General features: G+C 38.9%; 1 protein-coding gene across 4 annotated transcripts; it reads left to right on the top strand.

Annotated features, from left to right (window-relative positions):
- Positions 1-538: 538 nt before the first annotated feature.
- spire1a (spire-type actin nucleation factor 1a) lies at positions 539-26,750 on the top strand. 4 transcript variants are annotated; one of them, XM_072447451.1, is made up of 19 exons: positions 539-932; positions 5,862-5,893; positions 12,501-12,770; positions 15,813-15,938; positions 17,086-17,157; positions 17,352-17,516; positions 17,641-17,727; positions 18,432-18,561; positions 19,487-19,528; positions 20,895-20,942; positions 21,062-21,216; positions 21,647-21,713; positions 21,803-21,948; positions 23,198-23,227; positions 23,664-23,801; positions 23,887-23,957; positions 24,057-24,084; positions 24,168-24,319; positions 25,106-26,750. In XM_072447451.1, the coding sequence occupies exons 1-19, from the start codon at positions 578-580 to the stop codon at positions 25,362-25,364; spliced, it is 2,373 nt and encodes a 790-aa protein (XP_072303552.1). In that variant the 5' UTR covers positions 539-577; the 3' UTR covers positions 25,365-26,750. The 4 variants fall into 4 exon arrangements, with proteins under 4 accessions (XP_072303552.1, XP_072303553.1, XP_072303554.1 ...); XM_072447452.1 differs by lacking the exon at positions 23,198-23,227 and having other exon boundaries at positions 540-932; XM_072447453.1 differs by lacking the exon at positions 19,487-19,528 and having other exon boundaries at positions 540-932.
- Positions 26,751-27,013: the final 263 nt, after the last annotated feature.

Genomic DNA, 27,013 nt, shown 5'->3' on the forward strand with positions numbered 1-27,013 from the left:
ACAATATAATAACTATTTATTTTTGGTGAGAAATAACACACAAACATTATCAACATTGCCCATCGAGGACTGAACCAGAATTAAACTAGGGCTAAACTAGTCCCAACCAGGTCTGAACCATGACTAACCCCTGATCAAACATTTCTAAATCAGAATTAAATAAGGACTAAACCAATACCAAACCAGGTCTAAACAAGTGCTAACCCAGACTTAAACCAGTAATTTGATTTTTTCAATATTTAGAAGATTTGGCCCCCGGGCCTTGTCTTTAGGCCGTGAATGTGCCATTTTTTTAATAGAGGACAGAAACATTTCAAACACAGGCTTATTGGGCAGGACAAAGTGAGGGTGTTTGAGACGTTCCCATGGCAACAGCCCACCATCCTGTTGTGACGGGGACGCGACTCCGGCGCTAGGACCGCGCGTCTCTCTTCATGATGCACACAGACTTCTCCAGCAGGTTCAGGTTCAGACGTGTATACAGACGCACCGCGGAGGCTCATGGGAGGTGCTGGACTCACGGAGGTGCCGTGATCGACTCTGCGACAAGCGCCACGGATACACGATGAAGTGAGACATGGCCAAACGACCGGGGACCGACGACGCGATGCTGCCTTCGCCCCCGATTCCCCGGGATTTCGCGGTGGATTTGAACCCGGAGGAGGAGAACCTGAGCACGGGCTGCGGTGACGGGGCCGAGGAGGTCTCGCTGGCGGAGATCCTGAGCCTGTACAGTCAGCCCATCAACGAGGAGCAAGCGTGGGCCGTGTGCTTCCAATGCTGCCGGACACTAGCGCACAGACCGCGGTGGCGCGGCTCCAAGTGCCGCGGCGGAGCACCTGAGGACTCCCCGCGGAGGAGGATCGAAGGACCCGGGGATGTGGCGATCGGGAGAGACGGGACTGTCAAATTACTGCGTAAAAACGACACAGGTAACTGAGATGTTTGAACTCTGATGTTTGTAGCTGCGCATTTGAAAAGAACCGCGTCGTGTTTCGCTCAGACGACAATGGATGATATTTGTGCACATTTCTCCCACACGCAGCGCATCTCCACAAAGAGGCCATGTTGCTGTGGTCCCTCACTTCTGGCCATGTGTTTGCAGACGATGCGCTTGTCACTGGCACGTTAGCAGTCTGGAGATCATGGAACAAACGCCGCATCGGGCTATTAATAATTCATAAACAAAGCTCTACCTCACAGACTGTAGTGTGTGGGTTTACGACACAAACGGGTCTTTGTTGTTGCTGCGTTCTCCTGCTGACCAATGACGCTGCTTTATAGCAAGGTTTGAAAATGACCTGTAGTGTTACAGCCACAGCAATCATTGAACCGTGTGATTGATTCAAACTGCAACTCAGACCAAATCAAGGCCATAAATCTTAACTGCAGGTTCAAGTTATGATTGTATCTCAAAAGGCAAAGTCTAACATTGAGTCATTTTGGTGCAAATTATAAGAAAGGATTAAAGGGAAAGCTCAGAAATGTATGCTATTATGAGGTTAAATGAGCACATGCCATTTAATTTCACTTTCATTTGATTGATTAATTGGCTGATGATGTCTTAGTCCGTTTTATTTAGGGTATAAGTATTTATATGGGACAACAAAAGCAAACAGGAGCAGACATGTGTGAATGAGTTTTTCTTCTTTGGTGGCGGTTGGTATCCAAGTGTTACATTACCGCCACCCACTATACTTCTACGTCTTAAGACTTCAGACTTTACTTCTTCTTCTTCTTTGGTGTTTTATGGCGGCTGGTATCCAAGTGAGCTGAAGACTGGCGAGTGAATCGTGAGCTTAATCTGCCTTTTGACATAAATACAGAATTTTTCCAAGTAGTTTTCTTCATAAGATGTGCTTTTTGCATGAACTTTAGTGCAGTTGTCCGCTTGTGAGTGCAATTTGGGTCAGATACATAAAAGCGACTTAATTTGCCTCACTCTTTCAAAAAGACTAATCCAATTGGCAAGGCATGTTTACCAATCATTTCTTGTCATCTACAGCCCCTATATTTGACCCACAGATGTCTGGGGCGTTCACACTGTTTGTTATTTGGTCCTAAATTGAGCCCATTTTAGTCCTGATGTTGACTTGACTTTAGTTCTGAGTTTAGTCCTGTTTTAGTCACAATTTTTATGCAGTGAATGCGCAAGTGTGATCTTAACTTAAAGCAAACCTATCACCAACTTGACAACATAGTACTACCTGATTAAACGTGCTAGGTCACACAGTATTGCCACAGCAGGGCCTGGCTTGGCTCCTGTTTAATAGTTTTACCAGTTTATTCTCCAAATGCATCCGCTAACAAAACCAAAGCCTTAAGTGCACAAGAATGTTTTCAATTCAAATGGGCTCATAGTGGCACATTAGTTTCAAAGCCTTTCTCTGTTCGCTGCATTCCTGTAGTGTGAGTGATAAAGTTTGGCATCAGGGAAGGAGGCTTTTGGCAGGAAGTTGGAAGTATTTTTCAGACATATTTAAAGATCTTCCTTCCTTGTCTAACCCTGCTGTTCGCTTTGTGTCTCCTCCGAACATGTCATAGATGGACGAGGCCTGCAACAAACAAACATTTTGATAATCGATTAGTCCAGCGATTATTCTTTTGATTAATCGATTTTGTTTTTTAAAATGCATAAAATCAGGCAATGAAAAGATTTGTACTAAATTTGACCCAGTTGAAGCTGAAGTGAAGCCGATCCTGGTGGAGCACATTTATGGACAAAAGCGAGTTTTCATCAAATAGTTTCATCAAATACACTGAATTAAAGAAAAATTCTTAAGTTGTTTTCATGGAATTGCGGCTCAATTTCAGTACTCATAAAAACGCAAATTTGATAACTTTATAAGTTGACTATTATTTCAATAATCGATTAGTTGCGATTTACCATCTAACTTGTTGCCGCCCTAAAATAAAAAAAGACATATTTATATAGCGCTTTTCTACCGTCAAGGCACTCAGTGCGCTTTACATCAAGGACCCAGTCACCCATTCACACACCAGTTGTTCGCAGACACTGATGGCAAGTCAGATTAAGTGTCTTGCCCAAGGACACAACGGAAGATCGCACCGCCAGCCTGTGGCCCAGTGGATCTGACCGCTCTACCAGAACATCGGATCAATTGACGAGCACTCTCAACCACTGAGCTAATGCAAATAGATCACCGAGTACAATTACGATAATAGATTGAGAGATTGAGAGTTGGCCTTTTGGTCTTCTCCTCGGTGCTGAGGGGTGAAGTGTTTTGGGAAAGCCTGGCCCTGTTCCTGATTCGTATTAGGACTAGTGATGAGAGAGACATGAGAGCTATTAAGCGTCCAGCAGCTCCGATTTACGCGGTTATTCCCTCCGCAGCACCAAATCACTGCTTGTGCAACACACAGTATGCATCTCCTGCTCGTGAGTCAGTGACAAGGCGGTACATCCTCGATCTGGCCCACACCCAGAAACCTAGGGACGCAACCCAACTGAACTGAGGCTGTGCAGAACGCGGACCGTAATCCAAAGTAATGGCAGCTACGTTGTTGTTTTACTAGATCGTATTATTGTAGTTATAGCTCCATGTATCTCATTTGTAAAAGTCTGCATGTTAGTTAGCAAAGGCCCCATCTTTACTTTCAGTATTCAGTAAAATACTCACTTTTACCATTTTAACACAAACATTGCTTAAACTTACCCTTCAAAAGTCTGAACTCCGCTTCAAACCACATGCCAGAGGATTTGCTGTGACCCAAGCATATCACTGCACAGGCCTAGTTTAGACCTCTACAATGAACTATATCAGTTTAGCAGTTCATATTTCTGTTAAATATTAATGTCCCGTGAACGTGTGTAAAGTTAAACAGAATCTCTTTTATTAAAAAACATAAAACACGTCTACATCTCAATCACACATTATTGTTGCATTTTGTATGAATATGAGATCTATATCCTCTATATCCAGTGATGCAGTATGGGCCTTTTTGTTGACCCGTGTCATATCTTAAAATGGCCTCTTCAAAACAAATCAACAACTTCTTTAAATTGGGACTACGTCAAAACTAAACCGAACTCAACTCTTCAAAAGCTCTGAAAACAGAACCCTTTCTCATTCACACCATAATGAAGTCAACATTATCGGTTCCTAATGTGTCTTAAATTGCTGTTTACTTCCCGCACAGTGTGTTACAGCCAAAGTGACTGAACAGGCCGCTCCAAATCTGCCTGTCCTAATTTACTTGTCCCGTAGAGTAGCGGGACCAGGCCACCTCCCCTCGGACAGGCCAAACACAGCGCCCAGTGTTCTCATGTGCGCCGCTGGATGACTAGTGATTTCTCCTCTATTTGTGCTTCCTTAGCTGTAATCTGTGGTTTTCACTCGTCTAAGACCTAGAGCTCTGGTGGCAGATCATTTGATTTAGGATATTTGGATATTTAGCAGTATAAATGGTCAAATAAACATTAGATTGATTTGTGAGCAATTCATTTAGAAGCTTTGTCCACCTTAGAAGCGTTTACCCATCTCTCAGACCTGTGTATTTAATTATTTTATATCATTTTGCTGAGTATATAACCTCTTTAGCTCTAGTTTCATGCAGATTCTTTAAAGCTACTTGTCAAAAAATATGTGCTGTATGATAGAAGAGTAAAAGAGTGTCAAGAAATTAGACATAAACCAATGCTATTCCTTAAAACACAGAGAACACAATTCAACTTAGAATATGAAACGATACAGAAACGTCAGACTTTTGTGTAGCATGCATGGGAGAAACCGTCGGGCCGGGCCATCACGCCGTTGTAAGCAACGCGATGGCCCTCCTTGGTCTCACGCCGTTTTTTCTCTTGCAGGTTGGTTTTATTACAAATTATGGAATAGGCGGGTCACATTCTCATTGGTTAACTTCACATCAAGGCACTTGTCTTTTAAACAGTTGGTATTTTCCTTAGAGATAAGAGTGGGGAATGTTTACCTAAACTCCCCTGAGGTGCTACACCCCTCCCTGGAGTAAACATTCCTTTGCCCCATCTTTACGACACACTCACAAATGCAGTTTTTCACATGCCGTTTTTCTCTTAGACTAATGATGCAGATAATATACAAATATCGTCATATCACTATTATGCAGATAATATACATCACAGAAATATAATCCTATGTTTACATTTTATCACAAAGAGGTCAGTGCAATTTCTTGTGGTAATATTTACTGAAAAAAACGTTTGCTTTTAGGGGGAAATAATATTCACAACTGTTTTTACAAAGCTGTGTATTATTGGTGAAGGTTGTACTATTTTTACAAAGCTGTGTATTATTGGTGAAGCTGTGTATTATTGGTGAAGATTTAATGCCAAAGCTTTAAATCTCAAATGTAACAAAAACTGACAATGACATGGGTCCAACTCACTTTCCTTTTGCATGGTTTGGTCATAAAGAATTAAACAGAGTAATATTGACCAAACTTAGTATTCTTAGCAAAGGTAATAATAACGAATTGATGTGTAAGTGTGACTAGAAGACTTGATGTTGCGGGGGTCCTTTTTATAGCACATGGACACCAGAGGCAGAGTCTGACACCTTCGCTGGTCCCAGAAGAAAGATGTCAAAGATCAAAACGTCATCTTTTCTTTACCCACTTGTGATGGAGAATCGCCTGGAGGGTATTCTGCCACCTCCCTTTGAGAACAATCATGAGGCTGATCTCTCGACAGTGTTTAATGTACAAACACAGCATGATTACAGATTACAGATGCCATGCATATTTTCAAAGAAGGTTTCACGTAAATGAATTTCAGAGGGTGTGTTGCCTGTATGAATGCACGTGATTGTCAATTAATAATAACAGGTTTGGTCATTAATGCCTCCTCTCTTCTGTCATTTCAGATAAATACAGGCCGCCACCTACGTCATTAGAGGTGAGTTTTATTTAAGTTTTACCCACCCCCATACCAGCTTTAATACGCAATTTACTCAAATTGATTTAGCCTGATTATTCAAAACTATAAATGTAACCCTCATCTACTTTGAAATATTTATATTTTTCTTTTCAACAGCTCTGTTGTGCATAAACACCCAACTCTACCTGATTCAGTGTTTCACGCATTGGCATTACCACATGTACAAACAGCTTGTAACGCTAACTTCACTCGACTATTCGCACTGTTCACTTAGGCTGCTTTCACACCAGAGGATTTTAAGACGTGATTCAAAGGCATAGGAATATTTTCCAACGATTATTTGTCTCATTTGTCATACACTTAAGGTTTTCAGGAAAGATTTGTTATAAGCGAAAGACTACGAAATGTCCTGGGATCAAGCTAGAAATTGTATGAAAACAAATATGTGCGGGTACGAGATGAGCGAAAAAAATACATTTAATAAAAAAATTAAAAATGTGGCGATTAAACCCTTGTGAACATGAACACGAACTGTGCACTCACTACAGCGTGAGCTGGACGTGAGGAGCTTGTTACAGTCATTGTGGATGTGACGCTAAAGGAAAAAGAGTCTGGCGTAGTCTGTCTGCGCAAGTCACCTGGCCAATGGTTTTAACAGAATCCCACTGACTCCAGGAGTAACACGACAAATCATTGTTTACAGGAAGCGCTATTCAGGCCACGCAAGACAAATTGGACTTAAAATTGGGCTAAATATCTCCTAGTGTGCAGCGGGCCATAATAACAAAAAACTATATCTTAATATTTTGTATTATCTTCATGATATTCAGATAATCTTTCTACAATCCATCAGAACTGCTTAAATATATATGTAGATGTATGCATGTATGTGTAGATACATTCTAATGTTGCATTTCTCCAAAACCACAATTTTCCTTGTATGGCATTTGTGTGAGTATAAGAGTGCTCTGTTGTTTTTTTCTTAGCAGAGTTAAGCATGTACAAAACTGACAACCAAACTAAAGCTAAAATAATTCATTGTCAATGCTTTTTGTAATATCTTATTTTGCGGTCAGCTGCCACAGCGGGCCTGGCATGTGACCTGGAAAAGTCAAGTTTGGTCTGAAACTTTCTCCATAAAAAAGGCGAGGATACAGGAAGTCTCATTATGTGTACACAGAGTTGATTAAATAATAATGTGGTCAACTCCGTCTGCTGCTTTGTTTGTTCAAGGTCATGTGACTGATGGTGTGCTCATTATCAGGCTAAAGAAAGGTCTCATCATCTGCCAGACCTTTTTAACATTTATTTGAGGGATTTTGAATGAATTGTGTGTTGCAGTGTATTTAAGTGTTTTACCATGTGGTAATTACTTAAATTGGTGTTGCATAATGATGATAATAATAATTGCCTGTGTCCAGTCTGCAACAGGGCGAAACCTAAGGCACACCCACAGCTAAAAACAGCCCTGTGTATATTTATTAGTAAACAAACATTAAGTATTGACCACAGACAGTTAAATCAAGTAAACAAAGTATTTCAGAGAGTAGTTTTGTCATTGGATGTTCTGCACTTTTGAGAAATGCATGAAAGAGGCCTTACTTTTTACTCTCTCACATGTGAAATATTCAGTTTAAGATGCCAGAATATACATTTTACTGTGGGGATTTTTACTATTGGTGGTGAAATGACTAATGACTAACAGAGTGAGCAAATATTGTATGTTAGTTTATCCTATAATACTGTGGCACATCATTCATCTCACCCAACCCAGTTCAGCATACAGATTACCTGCTTGAACATAACTTGATATGTTTGACTCTGTTTCAATTCAAATATGTGCATGTTGTCTCCAAGTCTGCGAATATCTTCAGAAACGTTCCACTGCACAACATGCAGTGTTTTGGAGCTGCTTACCGACTGTAAAGAGAAAGGCACATGGTTATTCTGCTCACAAGGTGCAACAGAGGAAATGGGTCCTGTATATTTCATCTTGGAATGTTCATATTTTTATTACATTGGTCGTAAATAAGGTTTGGTTTGAATGTCTTGATGTTGCGTTACTTTAGCTTAGCCCGATTTGTCAGGTTAAGGTGTGGTTGGAACAACATGACAGTCAAAAAACACAATCTAATGCTTTTAAAAAGAAAATCTCTTCTTAATTTTTATATGCATTATATATTTATTGCAGTCAATTTAGAGTAATGTATGACATTCTTTACTAAGGACATCTATCATACCCCTGTATCTCCTGTATGTATCAATATTGATTGACCCTGAACTTGTATCTCAAATATATAGACCATTATATAGTAGTCATACCATTTCTCCAATGACCTTATCACGTTACATTGCATCTCGCTTTTGTTCTAGTCAATTTATTGATTTCCTGACAGTTTCCCTAAAAAGCCTTGGTACAGAATTGGATCCATTCCCTGGGGTACATTTGGCCAGTGCTCTCATATGTGTTGGGTGTTAAAAGCATGAGAAATACAATATATTGAGTAACGCACACTGTCTTGGCATGTTCTAAGTACAGCTCTGACTATTCTTCCTCTGTGAGTTTGTTGGCGTCCTCTTTCGCCCGTTTGACAAGCTTTGAAGATGTTTTTTGCGTCCACACTCTGCAGAGCATCTGATGAGACGGGGCATCCGCTGCATCCAGCTCTGGAAGTCCTCCACCATTAGAGGCGATTATGTAACTGTCTGCGATGATGCTTTGCTCGAGTGCCGCAGTAACTGCTGACAGCGGCTTATGTGACTGCTTTATGATCTCAAGGGCCACATTGAGCCTCGGCCTGTGGACACTGCAGGGACAGGACTGTCTCCACATTTGTAATATCACCACAAGAGAGGTTTAAGGACTTCTTGTCTGGAAGGGATTGCTTTGTTGCTGGTTTTACTGTAAATGTCATTCATGGCTACAATCCGTTCTATACTAATATTATATGAACCCATAGAACATAGCTGGAGCTGCTTGGTCTTACACATGTACAGACGTTGTGTTCCACGATTTAAAGTTGTTTACATATTTTATTATCATGAATTTTCAAGTAAATGTACTACCCAAACTACACAGGTAGCCAAATACCTTACATACATTTTTAGACAACAAATACATGTAATTGCAGATAACATTTAAGTTCCACTTTTGACATTTTCAGTTTCCTCCTCCAGCACACTTTCTCCTACCCAAAACACACAATCATGTCAGTAAATGTGAAAAATGTCCATTGTCCTGGAAGACACAGTGCAAATGTTTTAAAGCGTAGAAATATTTAGATTATTTAAGATGAACGTGTTGCTCCATAATGATCTAAGTACTGGTATCAGCACTGGTTATACACCAGTATAAAATGTATTGCTTCCATTGCAACAACAATGCCGTTAGTGACCAGTGGTGAATGTTTTGTCGTTGCACAACTCCACAACAGCTCATATAGTCTTGACTTCTGTGCGTTTGTGTGAAAGTGCTGCTGCGCTGTAACAAGTGGCCCATTCTTCGTCCATCTGCGCAAACCCTGACTCACTGATGCGTCCACGGTCACGGTTCGCCTGTGTCTATCAGACTGTCCGTCCTGTGTGTTTCCCTGTTGTCCTTTCAGCTGGACTCCTCATAAGTCAGCTGACTCCTAATGAGAATGGTTTAGTCTTATGTAAGAGGAGTTCAAATTTAAGAGGGCAAGTCATCACGAGCCGATTGAGGCTAATCAGAACAAATTGCTGATCTTGGCTGTGACTTTGAACATCCATGATAGCAGCAGTATGACCCTTGCAAGAGCTTTACATCATTTTGGTCACATGAGACACTATGCTTGCTCCTATCCTATTATAGCATGACATACATACAGAATATGTACATGTATATCATATCATATCATATAATTTAATGTATTTATTACCCGTTAAAACCAGATATGGTATATCTCATTAGAAAAATATTTGTCATGAACAAAAAATGCAGTTGATGCTTGTCATTTACTTCTATTGTAATCCTACTTCCTTGTAATATGAGAGTTCTTAGTTTCTTTTCTTTGATTGTTTGAGTGTTTAGAACTAAATGCTTTGGGCGACAAAGGCATGTAATGGAGTAGTTATATTTTGTCCTTGACAAAAATGACCCTCCTCATTCTTCACCAGGGATTTGTTTGCGACTCATTGTACTTGATGCCACTTTTTCTGGGTGGAGCCAGGTTTCATTGTTCCACCCATTCAAAGCGCTAGGATTACAGACTAAAATTTTAGCCTGAAACCCAATGGATTTAGTTGCCTGTTTAGCTGCATACTTTTCCCTATTTCTTCCTCCCTCGGCTCCTCTGGCTCTGCGCTCTGAGTCACTCTTCTTTAAATAAGATTGTGGTGTGTAATTGGAAAACTTAGCTGTCCCTTTTCCCTATTTCCTGTTGAGTTTCACAGTGGGAATCGGCCTCGTTCTTCTGACTAATGGTTTCATTGAGTAGACATGACTATGACGTTTAGGTAGTTAACTCATAATCGCAAAAAAATCATACACTAATTAAGTAATGCTCCTCAGTGCAGCTTTCCATTTTAATTTGGATTAGCTAAATTCAGGATGTTTTATAAATCTCTACTTTCTATTGTCCATTAAGCATCAACCAGAGTAACTCCACAAGTAAATGACCCGTCTCAAAATGTCACAAAAAGTTTCTGTACTTTTGTGGGTAATTTTACAGTACTTTCACATTAGTTTGATACGTACACATCAACTAATACATTTATTAGTTTATTAGAAGACTGAATGCTGAAAGAAGCATGTTACAAAGAGAGGGAGGGCGTGTTGAGAGAACAAAGTCGAGCGGTGACTGACGCGTTGGGCTGATATAAGAAGGCTCCTGGGGAATAGAGGTGTGGTCCGAAGACAGAGGTTAACATATTGATTCCATAATATCACATTTTAATGTGCAATTATTGTGAGAAGAAACATGATTATTTCTGATTGCTGGTACAATGATCGCACACACTGAAATCCAGTGAAAAGTCTAATTGCTCACTATTCTTTGTGAGCTTTATGAAATCAAAACTTTGGGAATAAAAAAGTAATGATATTGACACATAAACAGCCAGATTAAAAAAAAGTACTTTGACGCATATTTTTACTATTTTACAGATAGTAAACAGAAATGACTAACTGTTTCTGCCTACGAATCTCACATGTCTTATTTTTTTGTTAACAGAATAATTGTGACATCAGACTTAAACACATTACTGCCATTGACTTGGTGCTCCTGCCCACCGCTGCGGCTTGTCCTGCAGATGGATTAAAGATTACATAATCATACGAGGACTGGGCTATTTGTTTTTGCTCGGGAACAGGATTATTGGCCCCGCAGAGATGGTTGATAAATTATAGGAATTGTCCCCTGCTTCTAATATACTTTAGACAAGACAATACATAACGTTTCATACAATTTTAATCAAGACAAAGAATGGATCATCTCCCCATGTTGTTTTTAAGAGTTGATCTTTAAAAGGCAGTTAATGTGAACCAGTGACACAAGTATGTTATTCAGATCAGAATATTTAATTTACAGGCTCCATTGTCTCACCTGCTGCTGTGACCACACCCTTTATGATCATCTGTGCTGTTGGACACTCCCTCTGACCACAACACTGACGCTGCACTTAAACGGCATCAAAACAAGCGCTTCACCCACTTTAATCCACCTTTGTGTTTGTACCAGAGCCTGTACTTTGTGGTAGGAATGACTCATCTAGGATAATGCATAAGAAAATGTTACATACTATTCCATGTGCATTGATATTGATGAACAAAACACATTCACGACATTAATCAAGTTTGTGTCCAGTGCATTATTCAACGATTATGACATATATAATAACCTTCTCTAATATATTTTTCCACAAAAGTCAAGTTTGTGGAGGAGAGTAGATGTTTCACGTGTTTTTTCAGTACTATAAAAACACCTGTAATTAAGTAATAGTGGGTTTTAAGTCTTATTTTAGGTGGGTTTTTTATAACTAAATGACTTACTTGGAATTGAAAGCTTTTGTGGAGTCGTCGTGTTCTGTGGCTAATTTTCTACCCCTCTGCTGTTGGAAATTCAAGGACGATCTCTGTGTCGGTGTTAATAAGTGAAGCAGTGGTGTTAATCATGAAATCTTTGTAAATGCGTCACTTTTGAGTTGAGGATGTGAACTGTGCTTGAAAGTAGGTCTGCTGCGACAACCCAACTTGGCAACTTCATATAGTTTTTATCTGCTGTGTAAACAAATGAGAGTGATTTTAGTTTGAAACGGCCCCTTAAGAATGTCAAATAATCATTATGTTAGAGCGGTGATGATAATGGTTAAGAATTGTAGTTGTACCAAATGCTTTATGTCATTTTATCAGTCGGCAATATGAACACGAGGCCATCTGCTTCACACAAAGCTGTTGAAACTGGTTCTCACCTTTTCTAAAAGAAGCTGTTGAGACATGCTGAGTGCTGCTATCATGAAAATGAGAAAAATACAGAATCTGCCATGGCTTTCAATTGATCCATCTACACTTTCTTTTACGTGTTCGTCATGTGCCTTCATTGGTTTAGACACTACCTTTGAGCTTGTAATTGCCATATCCTCAAAGTGTTATTTTGTTTCGCAGGTAATCGACTCTCTGGGCATCATGATCTACAAAGCTCTGGACTTTGGACTGAAGGAGAACGAGGAGCGCGAACTGAGCCCGCCCCTGGAGCGACTCATCGACATGATGACCAACACGGGGGTGACAGAGAGCGACTCCTGTCCCGACGAAGGCTACGAGGCCACGGAGGAGGAAGAGGAGGAGGAGGAGGAAGAGGAGGAGAAGAAGCCGGTATCTGTGACAGGGGCCAGTACTGTGAGCCGAGTGCAAAGTTATAAAGACATCCTCACGGTGGGTTCAAATACTGATGTGCGCGGTGCATTTCCTTAACAGACGAACATGGAACGCACTGTATTGTCTTCATATCTGATCATCGTAACAACGGAATGTGAACGTGATAGTGACAAGTAGACAAAGTAATAATGCAGAGAATGTGGTGTGGTGTAAAAACAATGGAACACACAACCTGTAGGCTGATTGTTGACTGCTGACGGGTGAAATTCAGTTCAGAAGAGCTGTAGTCGACCAAATAAATAAATTTAATACATCGACTAAAAGGTGGCGTAGCAAGATTTGTGAAGACTACTTAGTGTCTCAATGATTTGACCAAATATTTGACCAAAAATGTGACCCTACAAGACACACAAGACATATAATACACATTCTGGTTGATTGGAGTAGTACAGTCCTGAATCTGAATCTGTGAGCTTCGGTGCCTTAATGCTGTAAGAGAAAGTACGTGTCAGTCATAGTAATGGGCTTTTTTCCTCTGACATTTGTGCCTTTTTATTTTATTTTATTCACAGAGAATTTTTTTTTAATGCCTTTTGCTCTGAAGAAAATCTTAAAATCTAACAAACGACATATACCGGTACACACACTAAATAAATACCAGTAACATAATATCACAGTATAAAATTAGATATAACTGAGATCATATAATTAACATAATATGCAGAGTTGGTAAACAATTATATATATATATATATATAATATATTGTCATACACACATATACCCAATGATTTATGAGTTTCTAAGACAGCGTTACCAAAAACATGTTTGTGAGCCGTAATGATTTTTAAAAACATTCAGGTGTAGCTTCTTACCTGCACATGCTATGACACGTTTCACATTTCTGCATCTGCTGCATATTTTAAAGCCCAGACTTCAGTCACTTCAGTCTTCCATTCCGTGTATTCAGAGTCAGACATTAGAATGATCACAACCAGCCTAAATAAACTCCCCTGAAGAAGTCATCACATTGTAAATTCCCCAATAGCCTTATAATGTTCTCTGTCTGTAGTATTCAGTGCAAAAGGTTTTGAGTTGTACATCTAGAGTTTAGTTTCCATATTCCTGAGTTTGTGTGCGTAATAGTGGCCTGTGCGGTTCTCACAGTTGTTTGGTGGATTGGAGCTGACTCGAGACGACAGCGTTACGTAAAGACCTCCTGAATGAGCTGGTGAAGGCAGATTTGTCTGAGAATGTAGATTTCATTTATTTTCCCCTTAGTTTCTCATAATTAGGGATGTTGCAATATACATTTTAGTGTTGCAATTATTGTGAGAAGAAACATCCTTAAACCAACAACTGTGAAATATTTAGTTTTCTTTCAGTCATTTAGATTAATGCTACTATTGCTCCATTTCGTGACCAGTTATATGAACTTGAACTTTCTGAATTAAGAAAAATAAAGTTAATGTGACAAAAACCACCAGATTAAAAAAGTAATTTACATTTAGATACATTTTTGGACTTTAGATTGAAGTGAAAAGACTTAATTTTGCTTCTTAAAGTGTCCCGATTATTATTATATTTTGATTCTTACATTTATGTTGTGACCTAAATAATTACAATGATCAATTAGATCAATTGGAGCTCAGATTCTAGGGATTGCTAGTAACTAGAGCCAGCATCTCTGCTTTTAAATTATCACAATGTGGATAATAAAAGAAAACGTTTAAATCTTAAATTGCTTATGACAACCTCATTATCTATTCTACTTGAGTATTTCAAAACATTAAATGTTATGCAAAGAATGTACACAAACCGCCAAGAGCATTCTTTATGAAGAATGGGTTTTCTTTCCACATTGATATTATCATTATCACCACAAACGTATGACACAGCATTTTCCAAAAGCCTGAAACCCTCATGTGTCATTTTACAGTGTGATTTCCCCAGTGACAGTGACAGAGGCTCGTCCCACATGCCTGAGACACACCCTGCCCTTTTAAAGAAGTGAAAATATGTCATTAGTCTGGTTTTCTTCTTTGTGTGTGCTTATTTTGGTCTCATCCATTATTTTGCTGGCGGCTTTTGTTTGCACGATTCACAATTCGGTACATAGTTTGTGAATGCTCCACAACTGGTACCGTTCTGTTATATTGTCAAAGCAGCAAGATCGAGGGCTCAGTTTGTACTCCAAAACAACAAATAAAGAAATTACTCTTGATTCATTTGATAGGACTTTGATATGGATTCTGCCTGGACATTTTTAAGTCTCTAAAACTCATTTTAGTGAAATTTACTTCAACTTCTAAAGAGGCATTGACAAAACTCAACAAATGCCCAACTAGTGTCAATCAGACCTTCCTACAGACACCAGCTTTACTGCTCCTTATTTATATTTCCTTTTTTAAATTGTCTTTTTTCATGTACAAATGGATAACACCAAACACAAATAGAACAGAACACAACCAGAGAGTACAAAATGAAGTTTCAAAGTTTCTGCTCTTTATATTTACTTATATAATAATAATACTTTAATTTTGTCTTCCTCTGTGCAGGGATTGTTCACACTTGTTATAAATCAGACATCAGAGGCCAAAACGACAGAGGGTCAGCTTCGGAAAGAGTCCAAATGTTTGTCCTTCAAAAGGTTCAAGAACAGCTTCAGTTTGAATTGGGGTTAATTTTAGTCAGGCATACTTCCTGTTCAGAACTGATGGCCACAATTCATCGAGCAGCAGATTTCCATTTAAATGTTTTTATTGTTGAGAAAAGGCTATGAGACATTATTAAACATTATTATGTTGGCCCTGAGATGACTCACAAGTAAGTACAAAGCTGTTGCCTCGAATGCAGGACAATACAGGATTACCCAGACATGCCTGAATAAAACAAAAGGCAAGTCTAAGTAAGTTTGTGGTTAGGGAACATATTACAATATGGTTAAAATTTCAAAAGTCAATTTTACGATCAATTTATTGTAATTTAGAGACTGATTATGCACCATTTTCATCATTAATCTGTATTTTGCATAATTCACACTATCCATATCGCCTCTATTTACAATGCATAACTCAATCCAGTTGTTTCCCTCATTGCAGATCTGTTCTTCTCACCTCCCGAGTCCCTCAGATGCCCCTAACCACTACCAGGCTGTGTGTCGCGCCCTGTACGCAGAGACCAGAGAACTTAACACCTTTCTGGAAAAAATCAAGAGTGCCAAGGAGGTATGGAGCGATGGCCGTCAAGATCTGTTGTCCTAAAAATACTCTCTAATATCGACCAACATGCTCTCATACATTATTGACGCGGCTTCTCTTAAATGCCCACAGTTTCTTTCAAAAATAAAAATGGAAGTAAAAATGTGACTTCAGAAAGTACCTGGCATTTTGCTTCAAGATCTGGGTTTGTCCTTTGAGGAATTCGAAACGGTTCCGGGAATAGAAATCTAAAATAACCCCCATCACTTTTCTAACGACAGCGCTAAAGCTTATTGGACTAATGGTCTGTGCGACCCTGTGTTATTCCAGTAAATAACACTTTATTTCATACCGCTTTGGTGACACTTGCTGATGCGATCTGGCAGTCCATTTGCCACATCAGACGAGCTGACATGTGACAAACGAACAGAGTTAAAATGCTTTGACTTATGTTTGATATGAGAGATTTAATTAGAGGCTCTTGTAATTTTCTTGTAAAAGGGCAAAAATCTGAGTCTTTTTATGTTGTCAAGCTCTACAACAGTCTTTAGTGCTGTTTGAAGGGGATTCATGTTGAAAACCTTCTGTACTAAACAGTTGAAGCACAATTTTTGTAGTCATTTAAGTGGCTTATAGAACATTTAATACATAACAATTCTAGACTGTAACAAACTGTATGAGGATGCCATTGCAAGAGAGATGTGTCATGATTTATTTATTCCGATCTTGTTTAATGTTTATGAGACTAAAGATGTCTGATTAATGCTTTGTCGTGTTTTAAAATTAGTATCAACTCAACATCATAACCAGGCCTGTCACGATATCGTTCAATACATGATGGAAAGAACAATATTTAGTATTATTTCGTTTGTACCTTTTTCTCTGAATTTGTGGGGAACGTTTAGGTTTTTTTTTTGGTAGTACAAAAAGAGTGTCAAATAAGTAACTTTTAAGTATGTTTTTTTTAACAGTTCTGAACATTTAAGACATTAAAACTGTTGCATAAGACAGCGGTTTTAATTTATGTTGTTTAGCTGTCCGTCTGGTTCACAGTCAATGCAGCATTAGCTAAACCGTCTCCAGTACAGCTCTGGTGAAGTCACTTTGGGTCAATCAATGCCATAGTGATTTTTAAATGGGTGATTGATGTTATTTTTCCTCTGTTTCTGATTAGAACCTGCGGAAAATGGGCGATACCCGGGCACAGTCGGTTCAAGACCTGGATGAGTTGCAAAATGCAGACTGGGTGAGATTACCAACAAACATTTTTTTCTTGCCTTTGTGAATAGGACAATTAATTTCAGCCGTTTAGAATTTTTGACTAGATTTAAGTACTTTTGACATTATATGACATTGAATAATTCACTTTCTCCATGACATTTCCAGCTGGTTTCAAGATACCGGTAATTAAACTTGACAGAGATGTTGTTTTGCATCCAGGCTCGATTCTGGGTCCAGGTCATGAGAGATCTCAGAAACGGTGTGAAGTTAAAGAAAGTACAGGAGCGACAATACAACCCACTGCCCATAGAGTACCAGCTGACACCTTACGAAATGCTCATGGACGACATTCGCTCCAAACGGTACAAGCTGAGGAAGGTCATGGTAAGCTGAAAAAAACACACCCGCCCTCTTTACTTGCTTTTTAAAAATATCTGTTCCTCTCTTTTTTTTCACATTTAACAATGTGTTTTTGTGCTGAACTGATTTGCCTTTCATTTCTTTGCAGGTCAATGGTGACATCCCCCCAAAGTTAAAGAAAAGCGCCCATGAGATCATCCTTGAGTTCATCAGATCACGGCCTCCTCTAAACCCGGTGAGTGTCAAAAGAAGATCATATCCCCTAATCTGCTCTAATACCTCCCCCACCTGCACCACATTAAGCTGTCGCTCTATTGGCCAGGGTCCTTCTTTTGGTTAGATAACAGGGCTCACTACAAAATAATTGTATTTGCTACGAACAGAGGACTGTGGCTGCATCACAAACACAAATATTACAGTATATGGTGGTAAAATGAGTTATTTATTTATAATAGTGATTCATTTTTCAACTTTTTCAACAAGTACAGGATCAAATGTCAAAAAGCAAAAATCATAAGCAAAATACACATTTTTTCTGGCCATAGTTGAGATGCATTAGCCAAAAACAATGTTAAAAAGTAAACTAAAGAGACATGAAACGTCCCAATAAACTGCTGTGTCACTTTTGGAATATTGTTTTCACTAAACATTGTCAAAACACTTGACTTGTCAAAAAGAACGCTCAGTTTAGTATTTAGTAGATGACAAACCCAATCTCTATTCAACATTCAGTTCTTTCAGTAATCTCATTTATATTTTGACCAGTTGGTTTGTATCTCTTGAGCTTAGTGAGTCATTATTAATTAGTGCGTAGTGTATTCTGTGTATCGTGTTGCTTTGCTGCATTCTCTATTTTTCTTGATTGAACTTATTTTCCACAATTACACGACTCCGCGCGTAACTGTCACTGACGTTTTGGCGTTCTGTCGCTCCCGTCAGGCTGCGGCTCGTAAACTGAAGCCCCATCCTCCTCGTCCCCGGAGCCTCCACGAGCGCCTTCTGGAGGGCATTAAAGCCGAGAGGAAGCTTCGACCCGTCTCGCCTGACATGATCCGCAGACATCGTTTGGGTGAGGCCCCGGGACGCATAACGTACACACTCTGTATTTGTAACTAGCTCGAGTCCAGCAAATCATGTTATGAATGACCACAGATGCATTGACCCTTCTGCCTTCTTCTTGTTTGCTCATTCAAAGTCTTAACTATTATTAGTAATTTCTGTTTGATTATTGATGTGTGGCCCACACATAGGCATATGATTTTTCTCTAAAGATGTTTTTCATGAGCTCTGGGTAAATGGGAAGTAGATAATCTCTATGGTATGCAGACCTCTTAAGTGGCCAACGTCTTAAACCACATTATAGCTTTAGTATTGCATACACTCTAGCACTAATTGGGTAAACACACAAAGATGCCTTTTGTTTGAGAACGGCATGTTACATAAAAACGTTACAACTGGAACTATTACACACTTTTACCCGTGTTATGGTCAGCAGATAATAATAATATAATCAATCATTTAATAAGCATGATTTATTATTTTCCCCATGATTTCAAATAAAATCACTTGAAAACGATAGTATGACACGCTTGTTCTTTCATTCACATATTTTGTCATCCATATTTTAAAGGTGCATTGTGTAGCTTTTCCAGAGGAGGGTCTGCCACCTGCTCGTCTCCATGGAGATGTTGTTGCTTTGCTTGGAAAGGCGTTAAACTTGTCTATCTTACATTTATTCAATGGCTGGTGTTTTTGGAAAATCCTTGGCCTTCTGGCGTCACCTGGTTGTTTCCATGGAGATAAGTTTAATGCCATACTGTTGAACATTGCAGGCAAATCAATGATGTCTCCAGCAGAAATGATTTGATGAAATAGTGCAGCTTTAAAGCGATAATGAGCCTAATGTATATGTTAGTACAGTATATTCTTCTGTGTCGTTCAAATTGATTCATATCTTTTCCTTTCTCTCTTTCTAACCTGGGTGAATCTTTCAGTCATGCGTCCTCTTAGCATGTCTCTGAGTTTTGACTCTTCAGGTAATGTCATCTCTGTGTAGTTAAGAATTGTAAGTCGAGGCTTATATTAGGTGTAGGTCCTGCTTCTTTGTGATGTTGCTGCACCGTCCTCATCACTTCCTGTTCTCTGTGAATGACACGCTACTGTCACGTGCTGGTTGTTGTAGATTGATGGTCCAGTACAACATAAGTTCTCTCTAGAGTGTGAACTGTTTATATGTTAAGGGTGCACACTTTAGTGTCGCTTCTTTGTTTATCTTTTAAGGACTGCACAATATCGGCAAATTATAAGATGTGTTAAGTGTGATTTGGATTTAGTTTGGACTTCTCTGTATTTAATTGGCCAATTAAACCAGAAGAATTATTATTATTGCGGAATTATTAGCATTCATGTATAGTAGGGCTGCAACTAATGATTATTTAGTAGTAGTTAAGTAGTGACCATTGAAATATTATGACATACATCATACATATATGATATACATCTCACTGTTGTCACCGATATTTAGCCAGACCACAAATGTATGTTAATTTGTGAACTTTACTCTAGCTTAACTTTTCACTTTTACAAAATATATTCATCAGGGTTATAAAACAACTTCTAATCAATAGTCCGTTCAAAAAGTCCAATTGGATGCACTGAGGATAAACTGGGTATTACACATGACAATCACAGGCTGGGCCACTGCAGAAAATATATGCCAAATATCGGCTAAATTTTCAATATCCGATCCGACTGATACCAGAATGTTCTCTGTATTGTCTAGATAACTATTATCAAAATATGACTACAATTACTTTTTTTATACTTTAGACTACCGGTAGTCTCAATTGGTTGATGCAGCCCTTGTGTGTAGTGCTTTATTATAAGCTCTGACAAGACAATGACATTTATACTAAATCTCAGTTGGTTCGACTATAATATTTTTGTGTACTGTAATAATTAGTCTGGGCCAACACAGATCTTGCATTTGCTTACAGCACAGTGAAAAATCTGCTAATTATTGTGCAGCCCTAGTATGTTTTTAAGTGGAAATGGTAGGATCTGTCCACAAGGTGATGAGCCGCTGAGTCAAAGCGGGTCACTGCAGCCCGCCAGCACTGCTCACCGCCCTAATCTGCCTGTGAAAAATGACATAAGCCCCCTCTAGATGAATAGTTGTGTATGGCAGATGACAGTTTGAATGTGGGGCATCATAATCTAATCTGATGTACTGTACTAGAGTAGCCTATGCCTCAGTGTCTCTGCCTGCTCCCCTTGCACCTGCACCCGCCCCCCGCCTTTCCCCTGGGCTTAGCAACTATGCACACTTATCACTGTGCGCCAAGGCAACCACAGGCTTATTCTCTGTGTAAATACTCTTGTTTTTGTACCATTTCTTCACAGGTGCAGGAAAGAGCATCAGCACTCCACAAGATTTGTTTCGCAGTTCAGGTAAAGAACCAATTATACTGTATATTTTAACAAAAACATGGTCCACAAAACGGTTAAAAGCAACCACTTCAAAGAAAACAATGTACTTTTTTTTCTAAATGTAATGCTTTCATCCACAGACACCCCGGACACCCACAGGAAGATTGCTGGCAGTACGCAATCTCTGACGAGCGGCACCCAAACCCCAAACAAGAGCGGCGTCCTGCCCCTGTCCCAGAGGAAGAGGCTCCTCAAGGCACCCACGCTGGCAGAACTGGACAGCTCTGAATCTGAGGTAACAAATCTCTGTCTTGGGCTGCACGATTTTGGAAATTAAGCTAAGCGTAAACTGTAAATTGTGTGTATATTAGAATCAAAGTATCTAGTCCGTCTATTTTTATTTTATTTAGTGAATGCTTATTTTTATACATGCTTTATTTTATATATTTGCTATTATTTTGCTGTTATTATTGTCGTTTCTGGTTTGAGAATTTCTATGACAACAAACCTTTTTGTGATTCTGATTCTGAAGTGCTGCAACATCGATAAGTCAAACTTAATCAAAATAAATAAACTAAAAAATATATATTAAATCAATGCTAATTTAGACGGACACTAATGATTACAAATCTGCCTTCTTCAACATATCATTAGAAACGTATGTCTTTAAAGATAATATACTTATTTTATTGTGGTGTTAAAAACAAATCATTTTGATCTTCAAGGAGGAGACGTCACAGAGCAGCACCAGTATACTAGAGGAAAAACTACCCTCAATCGCAGAAAAGAAAGGTACTGTATGTTGTCTTGTGTTTCAGTTATTCTGCCTGTTTAGTTCTGGTTTTGATTGTTTATATCTTCATTTATATCCTCTCCTACAGCTCCACCCAAATTTCTCCCAGTTTCTGCGTCTCCACAGCTGGACAAGCGCCAGGCGTCCCCACAGAGGAGGCATTCAATAGAGAAAGAGACTCCCACGAGTGTACGCCCTTTCGTACCTCCATCTAAACAGAGCTCCAAGTCTTTGGTACGTCCGCTTTACCAGCTCATTAATAATGTTCGGTTAAGGCTAAACTGTAAGCGTAAGAAATCCTATTTGTGAGCACAGCCTGATGTGAATGTTTACTCCTTATTACTGAGGATAAGTTGCCCAACACTCCTGGTTGTACAATATGTCCGTTGACATTGCCCTCGTCCTGTGACTGCTCATTTGTCCGCCATGAGGTCAGTGTTTGCACGAGTCGTATGATTCTGAGGCTGATGGACGTAATTGAAACCACAGGACAGGCCGCTGTATGAAGGGACTAGAGAACTGCCCCATTCTCACCAAACACATCTTTAAACAGCTGATACTTGGCGCCAAACCAGGAGTATTTTTTGCTTCCATCAGGCTCAGATCATTATGAACAAATTATATTGTTTACAAGTCTCTTAAGTCCTGCTGTATGGGGTAAAATCATAGGCTGTATAGTTAATAGTAGGGTACAGTATACAGTGATTTGTAACACGTCGCTGTGTGTTGTGATTGGTCCTGGGCCTAATGTTACACCCCTCATCAAAACGCCAGTGTTTGTTCTTATGATGCGTCCTGTATTCATAGTAAACAGTAACCTCTGTAATACCGATCTGAGTGACAACTGTTGAAATCGTTGGGGCAGAGGAGAGGAACGGCGTAGACAATCGTAGTAGCCAATCAACATGCTTAGATAATATATACATAATACAATATTGTTTTGGCTACGTTAATGTGTAGCATCACCGGTTTTAACCTTGCCACCTTGTTTGCAATCATTATTCAATACATTGTTTGTATTGGAATATTCCTGACCCTCACCTCAAAGTACAAACTGTATGACAATTATATTTACATTTGTCTTTTCTCAGTTTGTAAATTTTGGTTAAGTTCATAATTGTACCTCCTGGTTGGACATGAGCAGTAAATATGACACCTATACAACTGTTACCTATCAACCATACTATAAAAAAGATCCAAACAACAACAGTTATGATTCAACAACAAACATGATCTGATTACACCTTTAGTTTGTTAAATGATCGTTTAAACATGTCGGAACGTCGCATATTGATGACATAGACAGAGGGATCCTGTTTTAGCGCTACTTCACAGATGTAAAACTGTAATGAATAATACAATAAAATATACAATAGTACAAGGTGGATTTTCTTGAGTTTGAACCTTGCAACAGTCGAGCTGCAGTTCAGGATGAAGTCATTAGTATGTTTTTGAATGTGTTCTTTGCCTTTATGCTGGCCAGGTGAAGGGAGCCGGCGCAGCTCAGGGCGCGGTAGGTCTTTGCTGTTACTGTAGATGTGTTTCATGTCATTGTTTGGGGACCTTCATTTCGGTGCATGTGTGTATGCCTATAAAGAGAAGGAGATCTGTGGCATACTTACTTGCATATATACGCCACAAATCGAGCTATACAATACTTTAGATGCGTCTGTTGACTGTACAGTATGTTGACAAATCTCCTTCCACCGCACTGATGTCCATTGGTACATTATCACATTACTAACTGTCAAAAGCGTGTACGTGGGTGTAAGGTGGTTATATATTTTTTTGTTTTTGGCTGTTTTGAAACCATTTGTGTCACTCATGATTATGGCATGTCTATAGCTCACTCTGGCGTTGGTTCGGTGGTGTTACTTGGTGTATTTGCCGCGCATCAACTCTAACTAACTAAACGTATTAAGATTGAAGTTCTTGTCTTTCTTTTCCAGGAGGAGTTCTGTTATCCAGTTGAGTGCCTCGCTCTCACGGTGGAGGAGGTCATGCACATCCGCCAAGTTTTGGTCAAAGCCGAACTTGAGAAATTTCAGCAATACAAAGATATCTACAACGCACTGAAGAAAGGAAAGGTATCCACCAGAAAAGCGTGTCGTGAGCTCTCTGAAATGAAACGCACTGTTGTTGTTGTTCACTAAGCCTGTGTTTTCTTTGTAGCTTTGCTTCTCATGTCGGACAAAGAGGTTTTCATTCTTTACTTGGTCATACACATGTCAGTTTTGCAAAAGGTAATTTGTAGTACTATTGTTAAATCTTCGATCACATGTTATTCATGTCAGTGTTATGGCTCTAGTAAGATCATTCAACAAATGAATTATGCGTTTCAGGCCTGTGTGTTCTCAGTGCAGTAAAAAGGTAAATGACTTAAACTGTGTAGTACTTTTTCAACTTTTTCTCGATGCATTTTTAAAAAGTGTTATTTCTTTATTTTTTGTCAGATGAGACTTCCCTCTAAACCATATTCCATGTTGCCCATTTATTCATTGGGTCCGAGTTCTATGGCTAAAGATGAAGGATCGACTACAGCCCCTGACACTGACAAACAACCTTTTGGACAGCACCGCCACAGTCTGCGCCGAAGTGTTCACAAGTATGACACAATAAGCGTTATTATGGGTTGGTTAAGTTTATTTTGAACGTGAAACAAAAAATATATATAAAAACATTTACATTGTATTTGTTCAAGAAAATAGTTTGAAGATGGAGTGGGTAGAAGTGCAGCCTTTTTTCGATCCACCCGCTTTCAGAGAGAGTTTACACAAATTACAACTTAGACGAATGAGTTCATCTTTCAATGATTATACAATACTATTAACACAATTTCTGGTACCTCAATCCTGTACCTTGCAAGAACAGTATTTTTTTATAAAAATCTTAGTTATTACATTCAAGTACATTTAATATTAGCTCTGACACGATTTACCGGCAGATCCAATTGTGTTTGTACTTTTGCACAATACTGATTCTCTGGTTGAAGGGGTGGGCAATATTGACAAAAAAAGAATATCTATATATATTTTTTTTATTATCCTGATGACATATTTATGGCAATCCATCAGATATGTGCTAAAATGTTTGCATAAACCTTGGTTTAGGTTCAAGTACAGTACATAAAGTGAATGGACCATAAAATGAATGACAATTGTTTAAAAGTTTCACCTTATTATAAAAAATATACTCAATATTCAAATTCTGCTCATCATCAAGCCAACATTTCCAACCCTATGTGGAAGTCAGTGAAAGAAAGTGCATATTTTATCCCTGGATTTGAAGATCCCTGGTTTGAGTCAAGTTTGGTCATGACAAAGTTCAAGTGTCAGTGGTCTATTCCTGAGCATCTGTTCGTTCTAATCCTTAACTGTGTGTCTTGCTTTAGGTTGTCCAAGCACAACAGCAAAGACGGCAAGTCACAGGATGATCTGGAGCTTCCCAAGGAGCTGACGGAGGACTGGGTGACGATGGAGGTGTGTGTAGACTGCAAGAAGTTCATCACAGAGATCATCTCCTCAAGCAAACGCAGTCTCAACGTTGCCACCAAACGCGCTCGCCTCAACCGCAAAACCCAATCCTTTTACTTGTCTTCATCGGCGTCGGCTAACTTCAGACAGCTGGAGCGCTCCATCAAAGAAGTATAAACCAAGGCGATGCTTTCAAACAGACTCTAGCATGAGGACAATACTGTAGATCCCACTTGGAGTTAGTAAAAGGATGTTGCACCTTACCCTTCCTCTCAGGAAATGTTGGCACGCTAATCAAATTATGTCTTGAAGAAAAGAGTGGCCTGGACTTCTGTGTTAGCTGCCGGATGAATGAGGAGCTTTGTATTTGAAATAGCAGTGATTATTCAAGAGGAACTATTGTGTAAACAAGCACATGTCAAGACATTTGAATATAGTGGAAGTGCACGTATTTATTCAATAAAAAGTGCATCTTATGTTGCCCATAGCGTTTGAAGTATAGACACAGAGCTTATTGTCCATAAAAATAAAAACAAAATCCAAATATTAGTTATTTTTCACTAGCACAAAAATATCTGTTTATCTAATTATTGATATGAACTATTTTAATTTGTCCACAATATTCATATGTTCTTACATTTGCCTGTAAGGTCAAAGGTACAATATACTGAAAGTCATATTTTGAGTGAAGTGTAGATATTTATAAAGGCACATTCCCCAATATTAGCTATAAATCAGTTCAAATTCCTGTTTACTTTGAGCACTCAGGAAATACAAGTGATTGTCTTTTGACAGAGATGCACTGTAGAGACTCGTGTCAGTCTGCCACACCTCTCACTTCCAGCAACTATTGATATGCCAAATGTTACTTGATTCATTTTATAGCTCATCTCACAAATGCTATTTTTTTCAGTGTCATTGGGATGAGATAAATAGCAGTGACGGGACTATATTTTTCAGCCTGGGGCAGAGGGGGGTGTGGATTTATGTAAATTTCAATTCTGTGCCTGGTGCCAAAATGTTAATGTTTTTTGATTGCCTTTGTAATTGGTGAACAGCTGTACATATGTGTCATTGAAGCAAAGCAGGTAATGTATGATATGATGCCTTTTTATTAGAAGTGCAGAAACGGTGTACATTGTATTTAAGACTAGGCATATGTTTATTGCAACAAAAGTGCAGAACAATTTCGATTTTATTATGTTCCAAGACTTCAGTTTCATCTTAATTTTCCTTACTTAATTATTGTTTATAAAGATCTATTTCTATGTATAGTTTAATATATTTAAGTATTATAGTTGTAGCACTTTTACCAGGCCAATGAATTGTTTATTTTTGTCTTATTTTATTTTACCGAAATACCCTTTTCTTATTGCCATTTCTCAGAACCATGTCAATTGAAATGTGAATGAAAAGCCGAAAACAATTACATTCACTGCAATGATCCAACTGTTTTCAGGACTTGTGTTTAAAATGCATCTATTACCAGCTTTTCCTCAAGGAATGTGTGCATGCATGTTTCTGTTTTTTATTGAAGAACAGACAATAAAAGTGAAGATTTTACACTTGAGTCTTGTGTGTACTGTTTGCATCGCTCACCAGCAGATGGCGATAAAAACAGTAATAAAGCTCTGCTCAAGCCCTGTGTTCTGAGGACATCTGCTGGTAGAGTTCTAAACTGCAAGATTAGTCCTGCAAAAGGATCCCCAGATGTGCAGTTAAAGTGGTAAAATCACTGCAATTCAAACATAAGAGGGATATTTTGATACAGTGTGACTATCTGTTTATAAACCAAAGATCTTACGTATGTGGAGCTGGATTTTTTT

The sequence above is a fragment of the Eucyclogobius newberryi genome, unplaced genomic scaffold (assembly GCF_026437365.1).
Source record: "Eucyclogobius newberryi isolate DKJ021-1_F unplaced genomic scaffold, fEucNew1.0.hap1 SCAF_16, whole genome shotgun sequence".
Lineage (NCBI taxonomy): Eukaryota > Metazoa > Chordata > Actinopteri > Gobiiformes > Gobiidae > Eucyclogobius > Eucyclogobius newberryi.

Excerpts from the sequence above, each read along its gene's own strand:
- spire1a (XM_072447451.1), top strand. The coding sequence starts at position 578 with ATGGCCAAACGACCGGGGACCGACGACGCGATGCTGCCTTCGCCCCCG. Across the intron at positions 12,771-15,812 it reads GTTATAAAGACATCCTCACG|ATCTGTTCTTCTCACCTCCC; the intron begins GTGGGTTCAAAT and ends CCCTCATTGCAG. Across the intron at positions 17,517-17,640 it reads ACAAGCTGAGGAAGGTCATG|GTCAATGGTGACATCCCCCC; the intron begins GTAAGCTGAAAA and ends ATTTCTTTGCAG.